We start from the raw sequence: 27,868 nt of genomic DNA, 5'->3' as shown, positions 1-27,868 counted from the left end.
TATCTCATTGTAGAAAAAGCTACCCCTTGCTTTCCTGCACATCCCACAGAGCATGAGGTCTAACACTCAGTGAAGGCTGGCAGTTCCCCTCCCCACTCCCTCATGGCATCCACCTGCCTTTGCAGATGTTTGGGATTGGTGTTTGTGCTCCACCCACATGGAGTCACAGAAACAAGCAGAGGAGTGAAGGCACACAATCACGAGTTTCCTTCACCAAAAGTGCCTTTTTGTGTCCAAAAAGTTAGTGTTCCAATCTATTAATAATTAGCTAAATAATGGAACCTAAAACCTTTCCATAAAAGTGGCCTGAGGTGAGCTCTGAAAATGGCTCTCTAGTTGCTTGACCCAGAAAACCCTATAAAATAATGCAAACCAAGAGGTTCAAATCTTTGTGTTCACTTTGAGGAGGCCCATGAACCTGCCCAGGCCATCAAGATTATGTGTATCTGAAAAGCCACCAAATCTCAGAAGCAGTGAGTGCCATTACATCACAGCTAGGGTCTACCTAGAGCAGGGGCTCATCTCACCACTGCTGACCGCTCCCCTGCTCAAAGTGGAACAAGAATGAGGCAGTTGAGAATGGGCTGAAATGACAAACAGTGACTCTTCTACAAATGTGGAGGTTTATTTCAACAAAATGTGTAAAGAATACATTTGACTGAAGCTCCTTATTCATCAGGGTATATGTCCATCAAATTCTCAATGAGACAAGTGAAGGCTGCTTTGTGAATGATGTTAATGGACAATATGATGATCTCAGTTCCAGCAAGTCTTGGTCAATACATCATCTATACTCCTCCTGCCTCAGTAACCTTGTGTGTGTAATGGGCTGTGGGAATAGTGGATTGCTCTCATTCTTTGACTTTCTGACTTCTCCATATGAGAAATCCTTAGCCAGGGTAAGACCTCGAGTGAGGCACTCTGGGCATGGCAGAATAGGGATAATAGAGTTCTAGAGAGGAAATGTTTTCACTTAATGTGTCATAATTTGGTGGCAGGGGAGAGGTACAATAAAAGTACCCGACACCCTGCCTATGAAGAAATGCTGGGACAGGCCAAATGGGGAGTGCAGGAATTCACACCACCTGTAGGTATGTGGGATTTTACTTACTGCAGAAAAGCACAGAATAATCTGGCCAAAGATGAATCCAATTCTTAATTCCTGGGTATGTGGATACCAGCAACAGTGGATGCTTCTTCCTGGACTGAAAGTCGTCCCCCACCTTCTGCCCTTCTTTGATGGCTGCCTGGCGGCGGCACTGAGCTTCTGCAGGTAGGTATACCCGGCTGCACAAACAGCCTCCAAAGGAGGTAAGTAGAGGTCTGTCTTGTGTGTGACACAGAGGGTTAAGGCTCAGAACTGTAGCTTGTACAAACGTCTTCTAACATGTCTTAGTGATATGATTTCCTCCTTGGTGATCAGTGACAAATGCAATTAGCCGCACTCCAGGAACTGGATGCTACACCAGCCCTGATCACCTGCTACTGTGGCTTTAAGAATCCCAAAAGTGAACCAGTAAGCTCTTTCCTTGAATAAACTGGTTGTTGAAAAGACACTCTCCACCACGCATGAGGTGCTCCTACCACTGCTGGCCAGGGCGGGACCGGTGAGCCTGGAGGGCAGCAGCACCATAATGGAGTCAGAGATAACATCACGGTCATGTGGAGTCTGTGCTCCTTGGGAGCCTCCCGACCGGTTCCTGGAGCTAAGAGCATAGATGTCACCAGGGTTTCCTACAGCAACTGTGGGGAGACCTGTTGTATCTGTGGCCTGTGTACATTCCAGGAAGAGGCAAGACCCAGAGGGATAGGAGCATCAGCTGCTGGGAGCATTGCCATGGAACAGGTGAGTGACTGTAGGCACTGTGAACCTCCTGTGACTATCAAAGCCCCAGGTTTAACAGTAACCACCTCTGAGTCCTGAACACGGAGCCGCTCTGGCCCATGCTCCATAGGGCATGAGGAACTGCTCTCCATCAGTGACAGAAGGGCAGTTCCCCGGCTCGTCCTCTGCCACCTCAGACTGCAGCACTGCCTGTGGGACCCCTGGGAGAAGGCTGGGGCCTCCCACGTGCTGGCCAGTCAAGCAGTGCCATGCAGGGACTGTGAACCATCTTTCCATCTGATCTAAGAGAACTGAGCCCAAAGTTGAGGCCCCTAATTCAACAACAGTGACTTGGTCTATTTTCTTTCTCTGCTTCCTGGATCATGGTTTTGCTCTTATTTTTATGTCCCTGTGAGCTTGCAGATTTCATATGTTCATTTTTCATAAACAGGTACCTTGGTATGATTAAACTGGGAATGATTCCTCTCTAGTGCCTCGTGTGTACTGGGCTGAATATCGGAATAGAGGAACAATGGACTGAGGCTTCCTCCTCTCTCCAGCCCTCCTCTGTTGCCTGTGGCTGCAGGCTCATAGGGCCAGGGGTGAGGGAGGGCTGCTGACTACCTGGCAACAACTCACACTTCCCTGGCTGGGAACAAGGACTGGGCAGGGCAGGGGGAGTAACCCTGCTTCTGTGTAGTAAGACGTCATGGTATATGCTTATACCCTTCATTGCCTTCTCAGCTACTGGGTAGGGAGAGAGGGCTAGAGTCACACACCAGGGTAATAAATATGGAATGGGACAGGTGTGACCAGTGGGCTGGCTTGAGAGCTTTGTGACCCTTTATCCCAGTGAGTCATGCATAATCTGAAATTCGAGGGGAAGCAAAATGCCGCTTTGATTCCAGTGCTGGGTCTCCTGGGCCTTTTCCCGATAGTCACTTCAGTTGTAAAAGCAGCTCTAGCCCTTTTCTCCAGAGGCAGGGCAAGGATGGACAGGAAGCAGTTCCTACGTTGAAGGAGAGTCCATTGTAGAGAGGATCCGGACGACTTCTGCTCGCTGAGTGGGTGAGATGTGCTGGGTCATATGGACGATGGAATCCATGGCAACCTCTGGATTGGCCTGTACCAAGCTGGAGAGGAAGGTTTGGGATGTGAAGACAAGAGGCAGCAGTGTCTGGAGCAGGGCAGCCAGACACCTGCCCAGCACATCTACTAACAGGCCCCGAGACACTTCAGCCACCCCCTCATCTGATTTGTTTTCCTTCATGAAAAATGTCCCCAGCAGCAAGTTAGGTAAAAGATGGACCTCATAAAGGACGGAGGTAACTTCAAAAAACCAAACTGAGCCAGTGTGGACATGCCCAGCGTGGAGGTGCTCCCAGGCAAAATCTGGGACATTTGGGGCATCAAAGTTAAGTATAATGAATTACAAATTATAGAAAAAATAGAAATTTGTTTATCTACACCAATAATGAACATACGAGTGAGTGGAGGAGAGAGAGGACTGGAGCTTACAGTGGAACTGCAGTGGGGAGGATGTGGAGGTGGAAAGCTACCATTTTTGTGTCCTCACTGGAACAGGCAAGGATCATTCATGGATGCTAAATCTAGGCAGACATTCTGATGAACTGGACATTTGCAGGGCCTTGAAGTGTTTTCGCACAGACTGCTCACTAGATGCAAGTGGAAAATCACTACTTAAACAGAGAAGGAATCAAATAACATTTGACCAGGTGATCAAAACTAACATCAGGAGGGGCAGCTGACATCTGCTGTGTCCAGAGGAGGCACCCTGTGAGGGCCGTGTCATCACAAATGCGAGATTCTGGCTGAGAGAATGTATGACCGGAACATCATCAGGAAGAAACATCAGACAGATTCAAAATGAGCTATGTTCTACAAACGGCAGAGTGGATAGAAGTTTTGATGTTGAATTTGTTAACCACAGTAAAAGAATATATCCCTATTAGTAAATAGACACTGAAGTATTTGGGGGTAAAGGGCCATAATATATGTAACTTAAATGGTTCAGAAAAAAAAAAAGTGTGTATGCACACACACACACCCCTATTTACACATACATATAAGAGAGTGCCGGCACATTCCCAAATGATGAATTAAATGGGATAAAATGTAAATAACAGGTACATTTGGGTAGATTTGTTCTTTGTAACTGTCCTTTAGTTTGTAACTTCTGGAAATGAAATGTTTCCAAGTAAGTTTTTACAAACATCTCCAGCACTCATCCCCAAGGAGAAGACTAGAAGCACACTACTAATTCTGGGCTGGGGGAGAGGAGGTGGTAGTTTTCCAGGAAACTACCATAAAGTCGCCTTCCCTCAAAGAATCGTTCATCCAGTTTGAGTATCTGCATTTGCAGCTAATAGTTGGGCACAATGAACTAAGCCTTCATCTAGCTGAGATTACTAAGTGCCCCTGGAGACCAGTAGCTGAGAAAGAACTGTGGTTCAGGGCTCTATTTTTACATGTGGGTCAACCACAGTGGTCTCAAACAGGAAGAGACCACAAAGATTGTAAAACCTCATCTCATGATTTGTTCTTAAGTTTTTGTGCATTCCACAGAAAAGAGCCTCCCTTCTTCTCGAGTGGAGCCCCAACTTGGTCCTCACCTGCGGATCTGCTTGAGGACGTAGTCTCTGCTGATGTATTTAATGTTTTCCTCTATGACGGAACGAACACCATCTTCCTCTGTCAGCTGCTTCTCGAGCCACTCCACCAGGTCCTTGTTGTTATCCCAAACATACGCCTGCAAACAGATAACTTCTAGTCAACTAGGAGCCAGGTTGGACACCCAGATGGTTCAATATCTGGAAAGTTTACTCCAAAAGTTTGCTCAATGTAGAAAAGTTGCTCACAATGTTCCATTACTGTTGGCTTTGTAGTAGAAAGGAAGAAACAGGCTTCCAGACAGAAGCTGTCCTCATTCTCCCTTTTCATTACAAAACTGCATATTGAAGCAGCCACTCAGACACTCGAGAAGCACCAGAGCCCCACACTCTGGCCTGTCCCTCTAGGTCTCTACCTATTTCACATAAAGCTAAGAGAATTGTTCGGTGAAGTGCTGACTGAGAGGGAAAGGTGCTTTATTTGGTGTTTTAAAAATGAAATGTGTGTTTTCTGAGGAGCTGAGGCACAACTGCTAAGACCTGAGCCTCCGGCCCGGCCTGGCAGGTGGGTTACCTCGTGGTAATGTCTCCGGGGTGGGCCAGCCCGCCGTCTTCCACTAAGGCAGGGAGGGGCTGATATGAGGGAAATCTTGCCGCTAGGTGAGAGCCACCGGGTCAGAACTACCCTATTTTACTTTCTGTGAGCACTCAAAAGGGACAAGATGTCTATAACTCTGGAAGTCTCTACCAACTACTCGAGCCTCCTTTTTTTTCAAGATCATTTAGCTCAGTATTTCCCAGGTAGTTGACTACATAATAATTCAGGAGTGTGTTAGAAACCTAATAGCCTTCTCCTTGCTCTCTTCTCCTCTCATTTTCTTTACAAATCATTTAGGAATCGTTTTGTTAATGGTTTCTGGAAAACCAAGTACCACCATTAGGGCTCATTCATATTTATGTCATTTTGTTTGGGTAATTAAACACCAAGCTCGTCATTTAAAGGTGTGCTATCCTTCTCTGTTATCACTAATGAAGTCAAAATCAGAATGACAATGAGTTTGGCGCAGTAATTTAATAGGCGGGCGCATTAGGGGCTCCTGAGGCTTGGAGGCCTGGGCTGTGGCTCAGGAATCCTGTGGACAAGTGAAGGCATGGGGTGCAGAGGAAGGTCTCCTCACATGCTTCAGAAGGCAGTGGAAGAGTCTGAGCACCACTGTTTTCTCACTTTCACTTACTCATTAAAAATATTGGTTTCTCTTCAGACACTCACTTCCCTCCAACTTAGCTGGTGACTTAGCTGAGGCTGGTTATCTATGATGTCATGTAACTGACTTCCACATTTCTAAATTCTTAAGGAATCCTTCACAGCTGAAGGACTAAGGAGCCCCAGGATTAAGGAGCAGCAATGTGCCTTTTCCAGTTCTTTTTCTGCCCAAAATTTGCCCATCTCTGCAATCACTGATGATAGAAAGATGAGCTCTCCCAGTCAGGGCATGTGGCCGAGACAACAGGGACCTGAGACAGCCTCCCCGCTCTCTGTGCCTTGGACAGGACTGCTCACATCTCTGAGGCTAAACAGCAGGAAAGTGTCTTGTTCTGAAGGAAAGGAAGTGCCTGCCCCAGCATCTCTATTGACAAGGGCAGTTGGGTGATGATGTTTTTCCCCCAGGGTGGTTGTCCCAGCTCCTGCACAACCCATAGACATGGGTCCGTCTGGGCTTGGACACCTCCATCTCCAGCATTGGTAATTTAGACTTCTGCACATGCCCTTACTTAACGAAGATTTAGGGGGAGGAAAAAATTAAACAATGAATGTTTCTTGGGTTTCAGAATGGAAAAAAAAACAGATTTACCAAAGAATCCCAAAGCCTTTAGTTTAGGAGAATATTTAATACTCTTATTAATCATTTTTAATCCATTTGCTTTTAATTAAGAAACAGCATGATGCTTTCCTATCAACATATGCCAGGGAGCAGATTAATTGTGGCTTAAGATAACTCTCCTTGATTGGTGTAATGTCTTAGCTAACGAGATGCCTGCTTCTAACGATGCTCAGACACTACACTGGAAAGCCAGCTACCCTCTAGAGAAAACTCTTCTGCCTTCCCCTCCTGCAGGCACAGAATATGCTAGGTGTTTAAAAAAGTTTCCAGACCGGATTAAAGCAACACATTCCAAGCTTTAGAAGTGCTGCTCTAAAGCCTCCCCTTTGAAAGTATGGCTTCCTTCTGTGGAAGACTTGCTGTTCAGTCAAATACAACAACCGGCTGACAATCACCAAGCCAAACCCTGACGAAGTTGAGATCACGGCCTAGAGCACATGAAAGCAGAGGCCTCACAAACCCTAGTCAATAGCATTTTTGGTGGGAATAAACAAACAGGTACCCACAGTGCCACAGGGTTTTCTTAACTGACCAAGGAAGGCTTAAGGCACCATTGTGAGCTCGCCGCCTCCACCTGGGAAAAGCAAGGCCGTCTCCCACTGGGGTCAGGGTGGCTACAGTGCCTTGTCTGCTCTCTCAGAGCAGAATTCTAAGACTCATCATTCCAGCCATCCAAAAGCATGGGCTGACCCTATTCCCACAATAAAGCCATTATCATTCCCCTCCTTAAAATTATGAAAATGTGGCTGATAATCAGCATGATAACCCAGCGTGAGTTTTAAGCAAGTGTGAGAAGGTGGGCTGCTAACCTCATGACAGGCTTGGGCCCATATGTCACCCGCCTGACACACACCCCAATCAGAACATTTTAATACCAATAAGATATTGATAATTAAACATTACAACAATGGCCTACAATAAAATGTTCTGCAAATGCTTTCTCTCTCTCTCTGCATCAGCGGATAAGTATCTCTGGCACTACTCAGCTTCACTAATTGTATGTAGTAATTAGTCTATCTTACAAAATCTAAATGATCTGTTTGGAAAGTTTCATTTCTAAGGTATCAGATAGCTGTTAATGGTACAGCAGGGCCAGGAAGTGACCAGGACACAGTTTGATGGATGTAAGCCCTGATTACTATGCCCTACAGATAATTTACCTTGTAAGTTGCCTGGAGATACTTCCAGCAATGTGATTTTTTCTGAGGCTTTGGAGTAGAATAGCAAATAGCCACGTGGGCTGGGTAGCCTGCTGGACCCCATCTCCCAGGAGCCACTCTAGTCTCAGGTCCAGCCAACCAGTACTTCCCAGGTTCTGCTGCACCTCCTCCCTTCCTGGCCCTAAATCAGGGTTTGGTGTATAAAACCTGTCCATGGATAGCTAGAAACCAGGCTTTGGGGACAGTGGAAATCAAATGGCCCTATCAACTGTGCTTTTTCCTCTGTCATCCTCATAAGGGCCTCGAATGACCATTCAGTGCATTTGGAAATCCAGAATAGGAATGAAATGGGCAGCTACCTGGACAATGAGACTGTATTATGACATCCTAGACTGGATAAATTGGAGCAAGCCCAATCAAAAAACACTGAGAACTGACTGTGTTCATGGCTTCCACCAAGATCATTAAGTTACACATCGTTAACTCTTAGTCTAGGTTATGTCATTTTTTTACTTTACATGCTGTGCTTAGAGAAGGAGAGAGGCATATTTTGAGTGTCAACTGAGTGCCAGACATTGTGCTCCATACTTTACTTACATCACTTAAAACTCAATTGGACCCTGTAAAACTAACACCATCCCCATTTTACACACAAGGAAATGGAGGCTTAAATAAATACGTCCAAGCCAGTAAATGGCAAAGCCGGGATCCAAAAAGTTTGAGATCCCAAATTCCATGCAGAGTTCTAATCTCAGCTTCTACTATGGGGGCTTGGAGAAAAAAATCAGTCTGAAATACCCGGTACTGCAAACTGTGGATGCAAGAATCAAGAGAGAAAACACAGCCACGAAACAACTGTGTGCCATGTCCTTCTGACCCGATGTAAACCTAAGTTCTTGTTATTCTTTTCAGGGAGTTGTACTGATGTCTTCTGCCTACAGTGAAACTATGAACCATAAACCCTACTATTTCCTACAATCCCAGTGGATTCAAGCAGAATCCTACAACTCATGGTAACAGTTTCCTCTAAGGGAAACAATAGAATGACACTGTTCAGTTATAATAACATCACAGTGTCTTCAAATTTTCAGTTCCAGAATCTTTTTCAGGATTAAGATTTTAAAAATTCTCTAGGAATAAAGAACACACAGCATGGCTAGTAGATGCCCATCACTAAATGTCTTTCCCTATCAGTAACAATGAGGATCAGAGGGTCAACTTCTTGGTTGCAAAGCCAGGGTCTGGACTCAGTCTTTGCACTTGAGAGACATGGCACACAATATAACTTTGAAGAACCAAGAAAAAACACTACACTTTTAAGCTATTCCCAAACACCAAACAGATTTTATGTCAGCCCTTCAGAGGCAGCACAGACAGCTTTTGAACACTGAAACACTTTCTTCTCTCAAGGGTGCTGTAGATTTTATCACCCACCCCACACTAAACTAGGTCCTGCTGAGCCTGCAGAATATGGAAGGAGGTTTGAAAGCCACATCCTAGGATCACCTGCCTACTCTTGCTCTCCTTGGCTGTCCTGGACTGAGAGGTCTGAAGAATGCTGCCTTCTGTAGACGGGGCAAGGAAAATAGCCTCAGTTTTTGGGTACAGTTGATTCGCAGTGTCTCAGACAGGTTCTCCCTGGCCTATGGGGCTGAGATTGTCTTCTGCACTGGATTTCCAGCTAGGAGTCTCTGCACACAGTCAACTGTTCTTTGCACTATTAAGAGATGGCAATGACGTATTTCTCCAGACATACTGTCCCCTGGGTACCGGATGCTAAGGAACAACTGAGGAGCCCCATCCTCTCACTTAATGCACAGAGGGAAACAATAACCTCTCATCCTCATGCTTACTGAGGCCATGCATGCCCATTAGTGACTAATGTGGTAGGTGGTGTGGGCCTCTCCTAGACACGCACTCACACACACACAAACACACACACTCTCTCTCTCTCTCTCCATTTACCTAGCCGGCCACTCAATTGGAGAACAACCTCTTATTTTACACTTGTGTGACTTTCAATGCCAACTTCCACTAGAAGCTACCAGTAGCCACTGACAAAATTGTCTCACTCAATTATGATGCCACAGACTGACCTTAACCAGAACCAAACATCGCATAAGGCTGCGCTTCCCTGCTGTACATCTGAAGTATTTATCCAAAGTAGCTTTTCAGTCATAAATAAATGGGTAGACTTAACAGAGATGTGAATCTTAGAAGCAACCTGATTCACCAGCTTTAAAAATGATGGCAAATCCTGGAGTTCCTTCCTAAGAAGAGTCAGCAGAGACTTCAGGCAACATGATCGAGGAAGCGGCTGGAGAACCCGCCATCCAGCCCTCCATCAGTGCTCTAACTCAGTAGATGTTTTTGATCACAAAGCTAACAGAGAGACATACTTTCAGCATACGCTACCAATATTCTGATAAAATATATATGATGTATATGACTTACTTTTAATCACTATAACTACTAATAAAGGTTATTAATTTTTTAGCAAAAACAAATAGAAATAAAAGTTCCAACTATTCCTTCCCATCCTCCCATGGATTGTCTTAAGCAGCCTGTGAGTCCAAGGGCAAATAACAGCGCCCTTGGCCATCCTAGCCTCAGACCCATGCTGTCCCAGCCCTGGAAAGCCCCAGAGACACATTTTAGCAGTTACTGTTCGAAGCCATGTGTCCACTTTGTGACATCACCCCCCACAAATGTGGGATTCATAGTTCCCTGAAGGCGGGGTGGACAGTTTCTTCCAGCTCAGACTTGAAATCAGAACATCTCTAGTGGCAGTCTTGGCATCTCCTGTCTAACTTACTCTCACCTTCTACTAGGCTTCATGCTCCTGACCCCTTCAGTTGTGGCCTCCACACAGCCTCCTGAGCAGTCTTTCTACAATACAAATCAGAGTATGTCACTCTGCTGCTTAAAACATCTCAGTGGCTTTCCATAGAGCTCAGGACAAAGTCCAAGCCCCTTTGCACAGCTTCTGTGGCCCTGCATGATCCCAATCTCTGAGCCACCCTGAAATATCTGCAGTGCCTTAGAGGGAAGATGCTCTTACTGTCAGGCCTTGGAACATGCTATTATTTCTGCCTGGAACATTCCTCCAACAACCCCCTTCACCCCTACCCCTCAACCCCTGCTTCATTCCTACTTATTTCTCAGGTTTCTGCTGAAACATCACTTCTAGACATCTTCTCAGACTTGCCTCCCACTCCCCACAGAATGGGTCAGGTGTCCTTTCTCTGGGCTCTGTGATGTCTCAGGTTTGCCAAGGTCACATCAGCCATGCTCCGGTATGGGCTCTCTTGACCAGTCTCTCTCTCACTTGAGATGGTGAGCTCTGGATGGAGGAACATCACAGCCTCTTTCACACGTTCCCATGGCTGAATGCAGTGTCTGATATGTAGTGAGTATTCAAAAAGGTTTGCTGAGTGACAGAATGAACTGCAAAAAATGTCCTTGAACCTCTTCCAACAAGCTGTCATGACGTATTGCTGAGGCAGGAGGGAACGGGGCTCGGGCCGATATTCTTCCCTCCTACTCCTACCCCAGAGGCCTGGGATTCTTAGACAAGCTTTACAGCCCACAGGTGGGGTGACCAGGTGGCACAGCATTAAGACTCCTCTGAGGGCACCCACCTACCTTCACTGTTCCTTCCACTTCTACAAACCAGCGCCTTAACATGGCCTGGATCTGGCCATCTGTGAGTTCGGGGTTAGCATTGTGGATTTTCTTCTTGACCAGGTCTTCCAGCAGAAGACGCCGCAGTCGCCAGTAGAAGAAAGTACGGGATGTTTTCCAATCCAGGATGTCCTATATACAGACAGGCATAAGCTTAGTCACCCAGCCCTCCTCCCTGCTCAATGCCCAGTCCAGAAGGAACTCCAGAGGCACAAAACCCCACTCTCCAGCAGGCTCCAGAGACTCAAGAGCTGGCCACACCAGTTCAGAACCGCAACCCCGACTGCAGCACTGTGCCCAGTGAAGGGCCTGGCTCATGCTAACCCCACATCTGGCTGACGTGTTCTGGGGAAGGGGCTGTGAATTCCCAGATATCCAGACAGTGAAGAATTGGTTAAGGGCAGGTGGCTCAAACAACTTAGATGCAGATCAAATGTGAATTTACTACTGCTGCTGGAACCTGGACACTGCAGTAATCTACAGCCTGAGGACCACCTGGGCAGCTGTCTAACGGAGCATATGTGACTCAGTTTACCAGTGGGGTCCCTAGCGGAGGCATATGTGACTCAGTTTACCACTGGGAAAATGGAGCTTTCCTCCTCAAGAGCCCATGGTAACCTAAATCACAAACTGTTTTAGGATGGACAGGGATATAGAAAAAGGGAAAAGTCTCTCCAAAAAAATTGAAAATGGGTAGATCTGCACAAGCTGCTTCAATCCAGCCCTTATAGCTCCCTGCTTGTTGAGCCTATGTGCATGAGCCACATGCTTGCTGCTCACCTGCAGATCTCTGATGAGCCAGGAGACGTGGCAAGCACTGTACTTACATTAATAACACCCTTCTCCTGCATCCGGCCTGGGGTGTCGTGCAAGTCAGCAAACTGCACAGCTACCTGACGATAAATAGGAATTAAGAATTCCTCCCGCTCCTTCAACTTGTTCTCCAGCTCCTTCCGCTCAGCTGCACTTAGCTCTGGGGTACCTGCAATTAAATAAATCTGCCCATCACAGTCTGTGCTGACCAGGAATCTCTCTGCACAGAAATGGCTATAGTCATGGGAAGCTCAAAATCACCCCCATCCCTTCGTGGCCTGGCTCTCTCTCCACTGTCTTTGCCACCTCTTTGCTGAGTAACAGGACTTGGTGAGATGCCAGACCTGTCCTTACATGGCTGTGGGGAGGCCTACTTCCCTCCTTTCCCCGTGGAGGTGCTGCCGACCACCTGATGGCCTGCGTCTCTGATCATTTTACTGACTGACAGCCAGTCCCTTCGATCCCCAGGAAGGAAACCCCACCCATGCCTGGCTGACCAGCACAAGCGGCTGGACTACCCAAGCCTGGCGCATGACAGAGGAGCTCCCCCTGTGCCTGTAGGCACAGACCAGCAGCTGCTTTCCACAGGTCCATGAGTCACCTGCCCAATTTGATAAGGACCTGTGACTCCTAAAGTTGCAAGCTGTTCTGCTCCACAGCTTCTAATCCCAGGTTTGGATACTCTTAACCTGAGATTCATAGAATCCAATCTCATTAAAGCCATCTCCATGGCCTCATGCCAGCTCAGTGGATTAGCCAAGCTAGTCCCCCACCTGGGCTGCTATTGTAAGAGCCAACCCCTGACGACAGGGACAGAGACATTCTAACTCTTGGGCTGAAAGAGAAGGAAGAGGAAAAACAAGAAAGGCAGTCCACAGATCCCACTGGAATCATTGTGCTTACCAGCACACAGCACCCTCACTCAACAGATAGGAGACTGAATCTCCTTATAATGAGAAGGACCCCACCCCTGCTGCCAATCACAGTGTCCCAGCAGAGGTGCTGTTATGTTGAGCTTTTCTTCTTAATTACTCTCAGAATGGGACTTGCAATCAATACTGAAAATTTAGCTGCCTGCCCAGTAAGGAGGAGTAAGTCTAGCTGAAGGAGCAATAGGCGACAGCCCTTGGTGTTGGGGACACCCTGAAGTGCTTTGTCACCAAAGCTGACAAATAAATACACAACTATAGGTGATGAGTTGCAGAAGAGAAAGGTCTATTTCAAGCATGTCTGTCTGGGAACAGGCCTTGCTTTTTATGCCACAATGAATCATGTGCCATAAGCAGCCTTGGGCCGCCGAGTGAGCCGTAAGTATTATACATAAACACATGTTAATAGAACAGGGATGTAACTACAGTACCCAGTTTCATTTTTATGAGGTTCTTGGATGCCCAACTCCACCTTTTTTTTTTAAACCCATCACTACTTTAAAATATCAATGAAGAGTGCTAAACGCTGTCTCGTCGCGGGCTCTCTCAGGAGGCAGGCACGGACCCTGGCTTGCCAGCAGACTTTCCACCCAGGCAAGCAGTGGGGCTGGAATGAGGTGAACATGTCTCCTCCTAGTGTGGATCTGCCTGGGAAACGGATGGGAGGGAGGCCGACTGGCTTCTTCAGAGAGGAGATGGTCTCAGTTCTAACACCCTGGACAGGGAAGGAGACATTGTTCCTTCTCTAGTGAAAGGAATGAAGATCCCTTGGAAAAAGGGTTGATCCTAGGGACGTGGCAGGACAAATATGAGCCTGGAACATATTGTCTCAAAAAGCAAGGAAGCACTAAAAAAAATGACTGGACAGGTTAAAAGGACATGAGAACCGGTCTGAGGGGTTCTCACTGTCCAAATCTGGGACATTTTGAGCAACCAGATTTATTGAAACAGGATAATAATATTTATTACCAGAAAGAATATTTATAAAATTAAGAACCTGTGAGTCCATCTTGCTAAAAATAAATAAATGGGGGAGAAAGAGAGAGAACACTCACCCTTCCAGCAGAGTAACAACAGATGTAGAAGGAACAGTGGAATTAGAAAATCACCATTTTACAACCATCACAGTAATTGATTCTGCCAAGAATTATCAATTGATACTAGAACTAGTGGGTGAGAGCTTGATGAGGAACTGGATATTTACCTAGTCTCAAAGTATCGCCTTATAAATTACTCATTAATTACAAAGGGGAAAATGGTAACTTTACAGTGGATTAACCTTGTGAACAAAACCTTAAACAGGTAATCAAAATTACTATCACCAAGAACCAGACATATTGACATCATGTGCCTCCTGATATGATGTCCTGAGGATGTAACATCACTTTTGCAATATTCCTGCTAAAAATGCATAATCTGAATCTAACCATAGGGAAGTAAAAAACAAGCCCAAATTGAGGAGCATGCTACAAAAATGTGGCCTGTACTCTTCAAAAAAAAGTCAAGATCATTTAAGATAAGGAAAGGCTGAAGAACTATTCCAGATTAAAAGAGACTAAAAATAAATGACAACACATTGCAATGTGTGGTCTTGTGTCTGACCTCAGAACTGGACCAAAAACAAAAACCAAACAAATCAAAAAACACCTGTAGGAGACATTATTGGGACAAATGGTAAAATTTTAACATGAATTAGACAGTAGTATTGTGTCAATGTTATATTTTCCGATTTTGATACAGTTATATGAGAGAAAGTCTGTGTTCTTAGAAACACTAAATATTTATGGATGAAGGAGCATGATAGCTATAGATTACTCTCAAATGGTCCAAAGAAAACATGTATGTTTGTGGAGAGGGTATAAGCACATGCACGAGCGTGCAGACATGATAAAGCAAATGGGACAAGATATTAACAGGTGAATCTGAGAAAAAGGCATCAGAAGGCCTTTGTATAGGACACATAACTTTTCTGTGAAATCATATCAAATGGAAAGTTAAAAAAGTCAGCCAAGCTAAAACAAATGTTTTTCCTGGGCTCCCCAGTGCATACAGTAAGTCATCAAAGCTAATATTTACAGGGCACTGGGCACTATTCTAAATGCTTTATGTCTATCAACTTGTTTAAGCCTTACAACAATCTTAAGAAGGTTGGTATTTTTATTATCCTCATCTTACAGGTGAGGAAACCAATGCCCTGTGAATTTATGTTACTTATTAAGTCACAAAACCAGAAAAGGGCAGAGCTGGGACTCAAATGCAACAGGTTAGGTCCAAAGCTTTTGAACATTGTGTCATGTTCTCCCTTTTTGCTCATTTGGGGCCTGGGACAAGTGCTTCAGTAACAGTATCCCTTTAATTTCAGAAAAGGCTAAACGATGATGTCAGCCTCCTGGCTGATAAAACTGAAGTTCCATCTTAGTTCCACTCCACATTATAGACTAAGATGATGTTTCCAAAAATTCCCATTCTGCAGGTCAGATGTGATCTCCTAGGCAGGCCCAAGGTTTGAGGGTAGCTCCACCTGTTATTGTGAGATCAAGAACACACACAACAGTGGGCAAAATCACAGACTTGCTAGGGGAAAGGGATGGCAGGACTATAGATATGGCCGAAAAGGAAGTTCCAGACCCTTACGAACATTCTCTGGGTAAACAACCAGCGTTGTGCTTGTAGATGCACAGACATTACATGCACCATATATAACACATATCACGTATTGAGCATTTGCTGTGTGCCAGGCACCACACTTAATGTTTTCAGGATCACATAGCTCACAAGTCACCATGTATAATTCCAACCTAGGTCTGGTCAGCTGTTAATACTGCTATGGTGCTGAACATCTCAGCGTTACTGAGTGCTTTCCAAGTTGCTTCACATAGATCACCTCTAATCCTTCTAACAACTCCACCTGCAGATGGGGTGCCTATTTCACAAATGAGAAAATCAGGGCTCTGAAATGTAAAGTGACTTGCCCAATGGCATCTAGCTCTTAAGTAGCAAAGTCAGGATTTATACTTGGGCCTAAGCTATCTCTGAAGCCTGAGTTCTTCCACATGAAATGGTAGTGATGGCGGCCAAACAGGTATCCTAGCAGTGGCCACAGAAGGAAATCAGCTGGAGAGTTTGGCTCATTGTGTTAGGAGTTAAGGGCACAGCTCAGCACTGGACACAGAGGGGAAAGGACTTAGGGGCTTAGGAGCAGAACACTCTGGGAACAAGGCCTTGGCTTTACCAAGTTATAGGGACAGAGAAGGCGGGCTCCTGGACTAACAAAGTTCTTGTCCACCCAATCAAGATATTCTAGAGGTTTGAAAGAGTAATGAAATAAACACCTGTAATGCTCTGGCCCTCCTGACACTAGGAAGATCATACAGCATTCCTCCAAAGGCTGCCTGTTTTGATTCCTTCAGACCTACCTCCAAAACATACCAAAGAAAGGAAAAGACAGATGTAGAGAATGGATGTATTTTAAAATGCACATGAAGCCAAGGATTTGTGTGCTTTGTTTTAACAGTAAAAAAAAAAAAAAGGTTGTCTCTATTTTATTTTCTAAGAATGAAAGGCTGCTCTTAAGCTAGTTAGACCCTTGTGTAGCACATCAAGGGCCCCTCTTTCCTTGTACAGCCAAGCAGCCAGCCTGGTAATGATTTAGGGGAGATTAACAAATATGTCAATGTCTATTTTCTGCTTAATTTAAAAGCGGCGTCTATAAAGATTTTTGACTTCTGAACCCTGTTCTCCTGAAAGAAAGAAGGTAAGAATGAGGAGGGGGATAAAGAGTGATTATCCTATCATTGATCGTTTGTCAGGAGCATTTCTTATTCACTGGACTATTGTAAAAAGCTAAGCTCTCGATCAATCCTGTAAGCTCCCTGTACAATTAAATATCTTGGAATGGTTTTCTTTCTTTTCTAGCCAGATTGCAGGGCCTCAGGGTTTTTAGGAAAGCAACTCAGTGTGTGTGCATGTGTGTGTTTAAGAATATGCTACAGAGAAGAAAGTCATTCTTTTCTAGAATGCTACTTTAGAAAAACGGTGAAATGATAGAAGAAACATTAGTTACTCTCATCCCTTCCTTCCCAAAATAAAGTCCCCATGAAATCTAAAAATCCAACTTTATAATTAAAAAATTTTCATGTGAAGAGTTAAATACAGAAGAGGCATCAATTCTGATCAAATGGAACAGCTAACATTACTGAGATGATACTATGTGCTCATACTAAGTACTTTTCACCTCATTTAATCCTGCAGCAACCCTGTAAGATCATTATCTTATGGATGAGGAAACTGAGGTACAAAAAAGTGAAGTAATTTGCCCAAGGTCACAAAGCTAGGAATTGGTGTAGCTGGGATTTGGGCTTAGGTAGTCTGGTTCAGAGCCCATGCTCTTTGTTTATTCATTATTCTTTATTTTTTAAATTTCCCCCAAAGAAGGTGTGCCATTCCTGGAAGTACTACAACACCAGGTCGGTATGTGGAAAGGATGGAGCAAACTCCCATTCCACCTCCTAATTCTAAAAACCCATCGAATATACTGTCCTTGGACAGAGGACGTATCACATAGTAAATTGATAACAACAGATACTATACTTGATCTTAGCCAAAAGGCTGAGAAGCCTTAAAGAGCCCATGCTCTTTAAATGAAAGAAGTTACACTGACACACAAGTATCCACAGGGCAGCAGCCTGTGAAGTGTTCCTGGGGCCAGAACATAATGAAAAGCCACCTCTCTTCTCCATGGGGTCAAAGCTTCAGAGGAGACAGCTGATTTCTGCAGTGGGAGGTGTAGTCTACCCAGACATGACACTTAGGGGAGGGCAGGAAGATGAGAGCCTTACCTCATGGATGAGGAGACCACATCCTATTGAGCAGGATTTGTGGGAGGGATGAATTTTCAAAACTTAGAATAAAAGCCAGACTGGTAGGCTAAAAATTCTCTGCTCAGCTAGAGGTACCAGGTGACCTTGCGGAATCTCTCTCCTTTTCTGGGCTCAGTTTCTCATTTATGTAATAATAGTCCTAATCTGGCAAATAGGAAAAATGTTTTATAAAAGAACATGATATTAAACTTTTTAATTATTTTTTGGTTATACTACAAAGCTTATGTAAATTTAAACCTGATTTTAACTTTTATGGGCCCTTCTTCCCATAAGAAAGCGATTTGCTTTGATTGGTTAAATACTTATGAAGCTAAAGAAAAGGCCTAGACCACCCCTGCCCACCCTACTGATCTCCTGAATATCTCAGATATAAGCACACACACTGTACCTCAACCTTGAGACTGAAAAATCAGCATTAAAAAGACTGGAATCTTATTAAGATTCAGAAGTACAAACATAAGTAGCTGTTTAAAAGATCTATGTAATCACATTTTCTATGTTGAAAGAAATTTCCCTATAAAGATATTAAGATAGGGTGGAAAAAAGCCTGCAAAACTAGTTCTGTATCCATCACAGGTGTGCCTTTCTTTACACAAAAGCATTCTTGAAAAACTGTGTAAATCAGATCCTGTTTTAAATGCCTTAAGGGAGCTATTTAGCAGGAACCCTGCAGTGAATCCTTTGGTAAAGCAAATAATCCTTTTGTAATGGGAATAATTTCTCCCAATGTATCTAGTTTTTTAAAAAAATCCCATTTTCATATATCTGCTTTTCTTCAAAGGAGGCCATACCTATATAAATACAACTACATTTGCATATTGATTTTAACAGCAATCCTCTCAAGGGATGTTTAACCCTAAGGTCCTTGCAATGATGTTAATGCTCTGCTGTTCATATTTTTAAGAGTTATTATAGTAAACCCACAGATTTCCAAATAGGAATAAAAAAAGATCACTCCCCCTGTAGCCCTGTGTCCTGTGCCCCCATGCAAACATCCCACATCAAAGAGTCAAGCAACAGCACAGAATTCTCTGAATCCTAATGGCAATAAGCCTTGCAGTCTTTACTATTTTCTTTCCCTAAATTGCTCTCAGTCTGACAGGTTGAGGGACACAGATCTGTGGCAGCTGGGGCCAAGAGGGAAACATGGTCTCTCAGATATATTGTGACAGCCTGCAGGCAGGCAGAAGCTCAGGTTCAGTCTAACAAAATCACCTGCCAGTCCCTCTGGCCTGACACAATTGTGAATCACTGCTTCCTGGGAAGAAGCAAGCCCAGGTGCTTTTATAAATACAATCAGATTAAGGGATCAGACCAAAATGACTCTCCCCTGTTCCAGAAAATATTGTCACTGTTGCACTGAATTTCATCAAGACAAAGAGCTTCTCAATCAGTGTGAGGAAGTGGTGGGTTTTAAGCTGCTGTCAATTTAAGGGAGGAGGCATGATCCCACAGTCTCCACTTTCTTGATAGAAAACCTCAGTAGTTCTCTATGCAGAGATCAGTGCTTGGGTGGCCACATTGCCAGAGAGGACACTCCATCTACAACAGGTCAGAGGGCCAGAGGCCACTCTCCAAGCATGGTTTGAAACTTCTTTCTTTCAATTTTCCAGGTAAGAATACTACTTTCTGCCTCAAACAAGCAACTCTAGCTCATTTCACCTAATAATATCTTGAAGACAGACACATGATATGGAAAAGCACACAGCTCAGATACTTTGATCATCTCTGCCAGAAAAGCAGCTGATCCCCTGTACCTCCTTAACCCAAGAAAGTGTCCTTTTCCTGTAATCTGGCTGCTAAAGAGAAAGCTTGGAAGGAAGGCATACCCAAAGATTTTTACAGACAAATTTATCCTCATCTGCAGCCACAACACTCCCTCTGTAGCTACTGGGGTACCTTGGGCCAGAGGGCATGCTGGGTAGAGGGCAGACCTGGAAGGGCCATACAGCACTGCCTCTGCCTGGGTCAGACTGTCACTGCCAGGGTGTACTGCCCGGCTGTCTGGGAGCAAGGCCACGACCGAGATGTGTGTCTGGAGCAGACGGAAGTTGCACTAAGTGGCTTCTTGACCTGAGTACTCTTTGTATGGAGGGAGAGGGTCAGTGGGGAACTTACAATTGCTTCACACTTGGGGCTGGACAGTTCTCTGTCTGAACTGATTTGTCATTTCTCTCTGAACACAAGAGGAGGGCAAGAATCTAGGAGAGGATCTCAGGTCACAGCGCTCAAGAGGCCAGGCTAGGAAGACCACCCTGTTCCACAGCCACTCACTCCCCCTGCTCTGGCTCTGTGTGTAGGTAGAGGATTGTCAGAGAAGTGCAAAGAGGCTGTGGAGGGCTTGGCCTCCCTTTCCAGAGAAGGAATTTAATTTCCTTGTAGCAACCAGAATGGTAGGATGTTACTCTACACTGACTCTACCAAGCTGTAGTTATGGGAAATTCAGGGTCAGAACTGGCCCAGCAATGCAAGACTGTAATTTGGGTTTATATCACATTTCTTTCTGTGGTAATTCTCTTTACCTCTATCAGGAATCAATGTATGTGCTGTTTTCATACTCTGCGATAATCACAGAACTGCAAACCAGTAATTCACTACCTTCCTACCCAAACTACATAAAAGGTCATTGTTTTTAAAAGTAAAAATTCTGAAAGAGATGAAGTTAGCTGTTCAGAAATTAAACATCATGCATTACCCATAGAGAATGAACAGTAATTATGTTTTGAACACAGCCACTCAGTTGTGCACTGGTTTGTCTGAGTGACCTGACAGCATGCTCCCCAGTCCAGAGGCTGATTTGGAAAGAGATTGGGAAGATAACATCCACTTCTGTGGGCTTTCTCCTAAATCAAATTTTTTCTCAGATAACAAAAGGAAGGAATTCTTGCTTAATTTTGATCAGACTCACTATTAAGCTGAGGGAAAATCTGAGGAAATCCTGAGGAAAGTGGAACACAGGGAACCAGAATTCCATTCTGGGCTCTGATGTCCATTTGTTTTGTACTTGGATGGTTTATTTAACTCTTCATTTTGCCTTAACCTCTCAACCTTGAAAATGAGCCCATTTGCACGCACTCTGTAGAAAAGCATTTTGGCAGTCTTTAGTTCTAGGCACTGAGGAGCCAGAAGCCAACGTGGACCCAAAAGGAGCTCAGTCCACAGCTTGTACTGTTACATCCCTGCCGATCTGTAAGCCTACAAATACACCTGGGTATGCATGCCCTCCCAGAAAAACTGCAAATGCCTGAGAGACAAGACTGCTGCTCCTGGTTCATATGTCCTTTCCTATACCCCTTGCTCCAAAAGTGGACCTATGCCACAGAGAATGCTCAGTACCAAAGATGGCCCTGTGCTTCTTCTAATGCTTAAGATGGAAAGGAAATGATGCCAATCCCCACATCTGAAAAACACTTCACAGATTCAAAGCAAACGCAGAGTCATCTCATTCTCCCAGTAGCTAGGTGGGGGTATTACCCATTTCCTAGATGAAGAAACTGATGTTTGGAGAAGTTAAACAGTTTACCTGAAAGCAACATAACTAAGACTCGTACATAGTTATTTTTATTCTGGATTCACTGCTCACATTCACAGGCTGCCCTAGGCCAGAGCCTGTTTCACATTTAGCCAACTAAGGATTCTTCCTCTAGTGCCATTTTGGTCAAGGTTAAATAAATACGGTTTTCTTCAGTGCACACAGGAAATTGATAATGAGATGATTTGTAACAAATGATTAAACAGGCGTCACTTGGGAATCTCCTCCCTCTCCTCTTCCTGTGTTTCAAAAGTTAAAAAGTGCTGGGTGAGAGTGGAAGCGCGATCACTTTCCTTCAAGGGAGAGAAGCGTTAGCCCCATACCCCTCACCATCCAGTTGTTCTGCAGATGTCAGAGAGGGTCCCTTTTCTACCACCCGGTTACTCTGAAGGGATGATAACAGCCATTGGGGGGTTAAAAAGAGGCAGTGAACCCCCAGTTAATGAGTAGGAATTCAGCAGGCAGTGTAAGATAAATGGAGCGCTCTGCTTCTGCTAGAGTCAGCATGAACAGCGGCCCTGCGGCTTGTTTGTGGCAAATGGAGTGCGCGAAATATCAAAGGGCAGTGATCCAGAAGAAGACCGACTTTGACAAATTTTAAATTGGCCAGAAAGAAAACTAGCAAAAAAAGAAAAAATGAGAAAAAAAAAAGAAAATTATGCAATTCGCTGTGTCCTGCAATTGTGGCACTGCTGCCTTTCCACAGAAGTAGTGGTAAAAACAGCAGCAATGACTGCCTGATGCTGGGAGCAATTATAAGCGGTCTAAGTAAGATGCTTATCAGTGGCTGAAGCTTTTAGAGCTCTCTATGTACAGTTGTGACTAACTTGCTCTTGAGCTGCAGTTACTTTAATTAAAGTGTAAGAGGTTGATCAGAAGTAATTATCCTGTTTGGAGAAGAAAGAGAAAAAAAACACCTCAACAATTCTGGGTGGCAATAGATTTTAGGAACAACTTTGCCAATTTCTTGTTGTTTGTGTGCATTTCCCATAAAAGGATCAGACTGTGATGGGTTAGTTATTGGCGGCCGTTACCTAATGGCAAACAACGGGACACAAGCAAGGTTTATTATAACCCATGTCAATGTGTTTGGCAAGCAACCTGCTGAGGCTCCAAACGTCAGGACGTGCAGTCTCTAGAGCACATGCACTCAGAAATTTTTGTGTCTCTAGATGGTGAAGATAGATAAACACAAAAAGTACTTGATTGATTAAATTACTATCTGGAACATAAATCAGCTAGCATCTCTTTTTTTTAATGCATTCACTGAGTTTCACTAATACTTTAAAGAAAATCTCTTTGTTCCTTCAGAAAAACTAGAACAAAACAAACCAACAAACAAAAGAACCTCCAGCAATATCTTTACTAAACATAGCAAGGGGCTCAACGGGTGATCTGAGCAGGGAATCAGTGTTTTAAAAGAATCTGAAACTTGTTCAGCCTCTGGACTCAACATAAGGCTCCCACAGTTCAGCCCTATGTCCAGATCACAAGTGCCTTCCAAAAGCTCTGAGAACAAATGGGCAGCAGAGTGATGGCTGGAGGCCATGAGCAAATACTCCCAGGGCTATTGCCGTTGTAGCAGCATTGTTTGGAAACACACAGTGCACAATTTTTACTTCTATTTCTCCATCCAGCTCAGGATGGCCCCAGAAAACCACCTGGGTAAGTCTCCAGCTTTTCTATCCCATGACATTGACTCTCACGTCCCTCAGAAATGTGGCAGGTTCCTCCAAAGAGACAAGCAGAAATGGGACATTTAAGTCTAGCATATTCTCTGCCTGATTAGTCGGCCTCCAGCAGTAACTTCCAGCCAATCATTCTTTACAAGGACATCCATAAGTCTTAAAAGATGGGCTATGTGAACTCTAAGGAAATATCATAATAAAAATCTAGTGACTTTTGCTTTTTCAGAGCCCATGTTCCCTCCTATCACACACACTATTTCATTCTACCAGAGTTCTTACCATATAGAAGACAGTAAATAAAGATTATCATGAATTTGATCAAATGCTTCAGTGCTTCCTCCCCTGGTCTACGAATGCACTCATTACAAATCAGCTGAATGGCTCATTGATTTGCCAGGAGGACAAGCAGACATACCCAGTCGCTCAGCCAAGTGCATGTAAACTGGGTCCACCCGACGCATGGTTTTCACCAGATCCTTTCTGCGGAATTTGATTTCTACTGTCCCTTCTGGCTCCAGAACTGATCCCCTGGATCAGAGAGAAAGAAAACAGAACAAAACAAAATAGAATTAGAGGCCCTTTAAAGGAAGAAGACAACAGAATGAAGCCAGTTATAATTTGTGGACCAGGAAATAGCTTCATTATAGTTTTGGACCCCCATGGTTCACAGAAGTAACCCCATGGAGAGAAGTAGGCATCAGACAAGTACCTATGAGAAATATGAGAAAGGCCTGGCAAAAACCCAATTAAAATAATTTTTATTACCACACCAGTCTACTTCCATCTCAAAGGGAGAAGAATACAGATTCTACCACCCACCTGATAAAGGTAACAGGAATTACATTATTTTCCAGGAAAAAAAAAAAAGATGACATAGGCACAGTGGCAAGGGAACAGCCTCCAGCATTTAGGCTGTACAATGAAGGGTCTGTGCTGATGAGCCCCATACACAGCTGTCAGTCTGCTGGTAGGACTTAGAAATACTAGGCCAGGCCAGGCTGTAAAGAAAATGTTCTGCCTACTGCTACAGAAATTGAAAGGTCTCCTGATTACTGCTAGTGCATACTAATGATGTTCTATCATCAGGAATTTTACCCTAAATACTTCTAAAAAAATTACATTAAAAAAATATTACAGCTACTGGTTACTATGTATGTGGCACTGTTTTAAGTGCTTACATATAAATCTTCACAACGCTCCTATGCTCAGTCTACACCCTCAATGAGGTGAGGTACTATTATCCCCATTTTCAAGAAGAGGAAGTAAGGTATGGGACATTAAGAGACTTGTCCAAGTAGAACAAGCAACAGAGCTGGATTCGAAACCAGTAGTCTTGCTCCAAAGTCTGCAAAGGAATTGTTTCTGATCTGATAACAGATTAGAGGCTAGGTAAAAATTAAATAATAATACCTGAGTATAGAACTTTTTAGCCTAGTGATTAGATAATCATTAGGCCTCTCCCCTAAGCAGCCTTTGAAGTAGAAGGCTGAATTCTTGGAGAAGAGAGGCAGGTACTCTAATAAAATGACTGACTATAGGAATTGGCATGGAAAATGTTGAGAAAATACAATGTGAAATTTACCTACTTTGGAAAGGGTTGAAAGCAGATTATGAAAGGCAGGTAGATTTGATCTGTTTTATGTAAGTATTTGTAGGTACCGTCTCCTAACAAAAGCATGGGACATATTCAGTTTGTTAGCTGCTGCAGACACTGTGTTCGCCAAGCCTCCTAGAATGCCAGAGTGGGACACGGGACTCTGAGGGAGAAGCTCTGGTTTGGAATCACAGAATGTGAGTGCTGTGGTGCATGCACCTCAGAGACCACCCAGCTTGCTCTACTAGCAGCCCAGAGAGTAAGGGCTGCTCCAAGTTCACCAGTTAAGACCCTAGAACTCCAGACTAACAGCTCAGTCCTTCCACTTGCTTTAGGCTCCCTTTGCCACATACCTGAAAAAGAGACAGTGAATAGGCATATCTGAACAACAAATAGGAAGAGAGAATCTCTCTGAGTTTGGGGTGCCTGGAATAGAGGACTTCATGGCAAAACAATCTGGGGTGGAGAATCACACTGAGAAAGCTTGACTCCAGCTTGGTTTCCTTTGCTTACCAGCAGACATTGTTTAGAAAGTCTATTTTTCTGACCTTGGAGCCCTCTGGAAATAGATTCCAATAAGGTTCTCTTGGTTATGTTCTCCAGGAGGAGACCAACAGCTACAGGATCCTCAGAGGCAGTGAATACATATCAGGAAGGAGTGCTACCTGCTTTCTCGGTCGGCGTACATCTCCATGTGCCGGGGGTTGATGGTGGGGTCAATCACTACCCAGGAGCCACCCCGAAGCTCGGCCTGGGGAGGAATGTAAACCATCACAGGCTGTGAGCACTCCCGTAAGCTGTCCACAATGTAGGCACCAAACTTCAACACTTGGTCGTACATATCTATAGGGAATGAGACAAATAAGAAATTATCAAATGGTGCTTCCATTGTTCATAGCGCACATATAAAATAATATTTATATGGCTCACTGTGCCTCCATGAGGAGGCTGCTCATGCCAGAGGTGACAGATCTGAAGGTTCAGCCATCCCAGGTCCTATTTAGCCACCCTAAAGACTAAAGGGATTGGTATCTCCAACTGTATAATATTCAAGACCCCAGGGGAATCTTCAAAAGCACAAGAGAAGTACACCGACTTTGACAAGATACAGTGTGCAGGGCCTATGGACTGTATATCCATTTTATATCCTCCCTGAATTTCTGTACTCAGGTTTTACCACATTAACCCACACTTGCTGTACAAATATTGAGTATTTTTCATGTCAATATGTGCTCTCTCTCACTATATCGTTTTTTTTTTGAAGGAAGGAACTATTCAAACTCTTTTCAATCCTTCTCATGACACTTGGCATATGATAGCTCTTAAAATGTGCAGCTAATGGAAATGGTCCCTTCAGAAATTTTATTGTCAGAAACTGCATCTTTCATCCTTGTAATCCCCAGTGTCCTGTCTAGTGCCTGGAACACAGGTAAGTTAAGTGTCTGCTGGATGAATGGAGGAACACATATACACTTTGGGAGGAACACAATGAGAAGAGAAAAACAAATTTATTCTTTACAGTTTTTATCAGGGTATCAATGAGAGAAAAAATTTTAAATGAGTATGTTTATTATAAATATTACACAGCCACATAAAAAGAGGAGTCAGTTCTTTATTTTGCTAAAGAGTACACTTTGTAAAATCCCCACAAGGCCTGGAGCAGCCTGGAGAAATGGGATCTCTGGTGAATAAATGAAGTGAGTCCTTGGAAAGTTAAATCAGTTATTTATTTCCCAACAATTTTTGGGATTCTTTCCATTTCCCAGCCCACTGAAGTCTAAACATTGCTAAAGTTTTAGGTTTATGATTCCAGATGTTTAATGAGTACTTCAGTGGAACCACAATGGATCCTTTCTAAAGACCAAATAACAGGTTCTACTGAGTTCAAACTTTCCTATCAAGGCAAGGATCTCAGTTTGGAATAAATCAATTCTGGAAATCCAAAGAAGCATTTTTCAGGAAGTTAGGAGCAAACCAAATAGAAATTGCTTTCATTGTAGTTACTGGCAAATTAACCTGCCACCTTCTCCAAAGTAAAAATGGCTCTATATACACAAACCATCAGTGAGCACGGCTTACTGCAAGGCATATGCCTTTCTTCAATGCCCCAACATGGCTGGTCTGTGAAGACATTGGAAATTCCCAAAATTCAGAAGTTGTCCCCTGGAAAAACTTCCTACCCTATAAGGAATGTATATGGTCATATACTCTGTATATATAATCAGAGCAAAGACATTTATTCCCTTGGGGGGGAAAGCACAGACCAAAAAAATTTACTGCTAATTACATAACTGCTGTATGAAGACTAGGGAATAAAGGACTTTAAGCACTTTACGCTAATTCTGTGGTTATGAAAATAATTGCTCAGTTCAAATTATTTTAACTAAATTAATTATTTAGTGGCTATTTCAACCAGTGTTGCACAATAAAATAATTGTGTAATTAGCAGTACATTTTTCAGTGCTGCCAAGAATACAGTCTCAGAATGAGTGACAGAATGGAGTGGCCCTCAGTGGTGTTGTGCACCAAGAAAAAATGTGAGACACTGATAACGGAGAAAGTAAACCAGAAAACAGCACAAAAAAGTCACCCTATATCAAATGAGAGGTAAATGAAGGCAGTTTCCAACCTCTTCACCCACTTCTGTTTGTTACAGACCTATCTACATTAAAATCTGTCTATGATTAACAGAACCAGCTCCCAAAAAGAAAGGGAGTGGGGACTTTATTTAAAATGTACTTCCATTTATTTAATTTAAAAAAAACTTGATTTCACAGTATATGCAACTAATCTGGGATGAAGTTGAGTATGTGTGCATTTTCTATTTTTGTGAAATGGACTTTGGTCCCTCTTTTCCATCATTGTGGCTTCTTTACTGCATACCAGAGAGCATGATTTCATATACATACACATACAAATCATTTAATCATCAGAAAATCATCATCTTCTTATAGCTAAGTGAGAGATGAGTGGGTGCAAGATGAGAATTGGACTCAGATATTTTTGGCTCTAAAGTCCCCATTCTACTACCTCATTCTTAACTCATCATTCTTATTAGAAAGGAAAGGGTGTGAAGCTGAAGTAATCTGCTTTCCAGAATCTGATACAATTGCTGAGTAAAACCAGAAAAGACTTGAATAAAATAATTGAATATTTCTAAATTTTACCTGCTCAGAAATTATACTGAGGACACTTCTCTGACTGCCAAACAATTATCTTCAGGCTCTAAGACTATTAGTAGAAAAGGGGA

At 43.6% G+C, this 27,868-nt stretch overlaps 1 protein-coding gene and 1 non-coding gene across 15 annotated transcripts in view; both read right to left on the bottom strand.

The window, feature by feature from the left end:
• Positions 1-604: 604 nt before the first annotated feature.
• ACACA (acetyl-CoA carboxylase alpha) overlaps positions 605-27,868 on the bottom strand; it is a 313,862-nt gene continuing 286,598 nt past the window's right edge. For 13 of the 14 annotated variants that reach the window (XM_073235270.1, XM_073235269.1, XM_073235274.1 and 10 more), the window contains 6 exons: positions 25,284-25,461; positions 23,440-23,552; positions 12,010-12,164; positions 11,144-11,314; positions 4,459-4,595; positions 605-2,958 (listed from right to left, as the gene is read on the bottom strand). In XM_073235270.1, the coding sequence (XP_073091371.1) occupies positions 2,835-2,958; positions 4,459-4,595; positions 11,144-11,314; positions 12,010-12,164; positions 23,440-23,552; positions 25,284-25,461 (878 nt within the window). In that variant the 3' untranslated portion in view covers positions 605-2,834. Of the gene's footprint in view, positions 2,959-3,035; positions 3,502-4,458; positions 4,596-11,143; positions 11,315-12,009; positions 12,165-23,439; positions 23,553-25,283; positions 25,462-27,868 lie in introns of those variants that run through there. The other variant, XM_073235273.1, reaches the window with a different exon arrangement.
• Positions 17,354-17,544, bottom strand: LOC118974084 (U2 spliceosomal RNA). The gene has a single exon (XR_005063664.1). It is a non-coding gene; the product is annotated as a U2 spliceosomal RNA (small nuclear RNA).

This window comes from Manis javanica, chromosome 4, assembly GCF_040802235.1.
Source record: "Manis javanica isolate MJ-LG chromosome 4, MJ_LKY, whole genome shotgun sequence".
Taxonomy (NCBI): Eukaryota; Metazoa; Chordata; class Mammalia; order Pholidota; family Manidae; genus Manis; species Manis javanica.
Note: the sequence above shows the minus strand (reverse complement) of the source record. Positions and strands in the feature narration are given on the sequence as shown.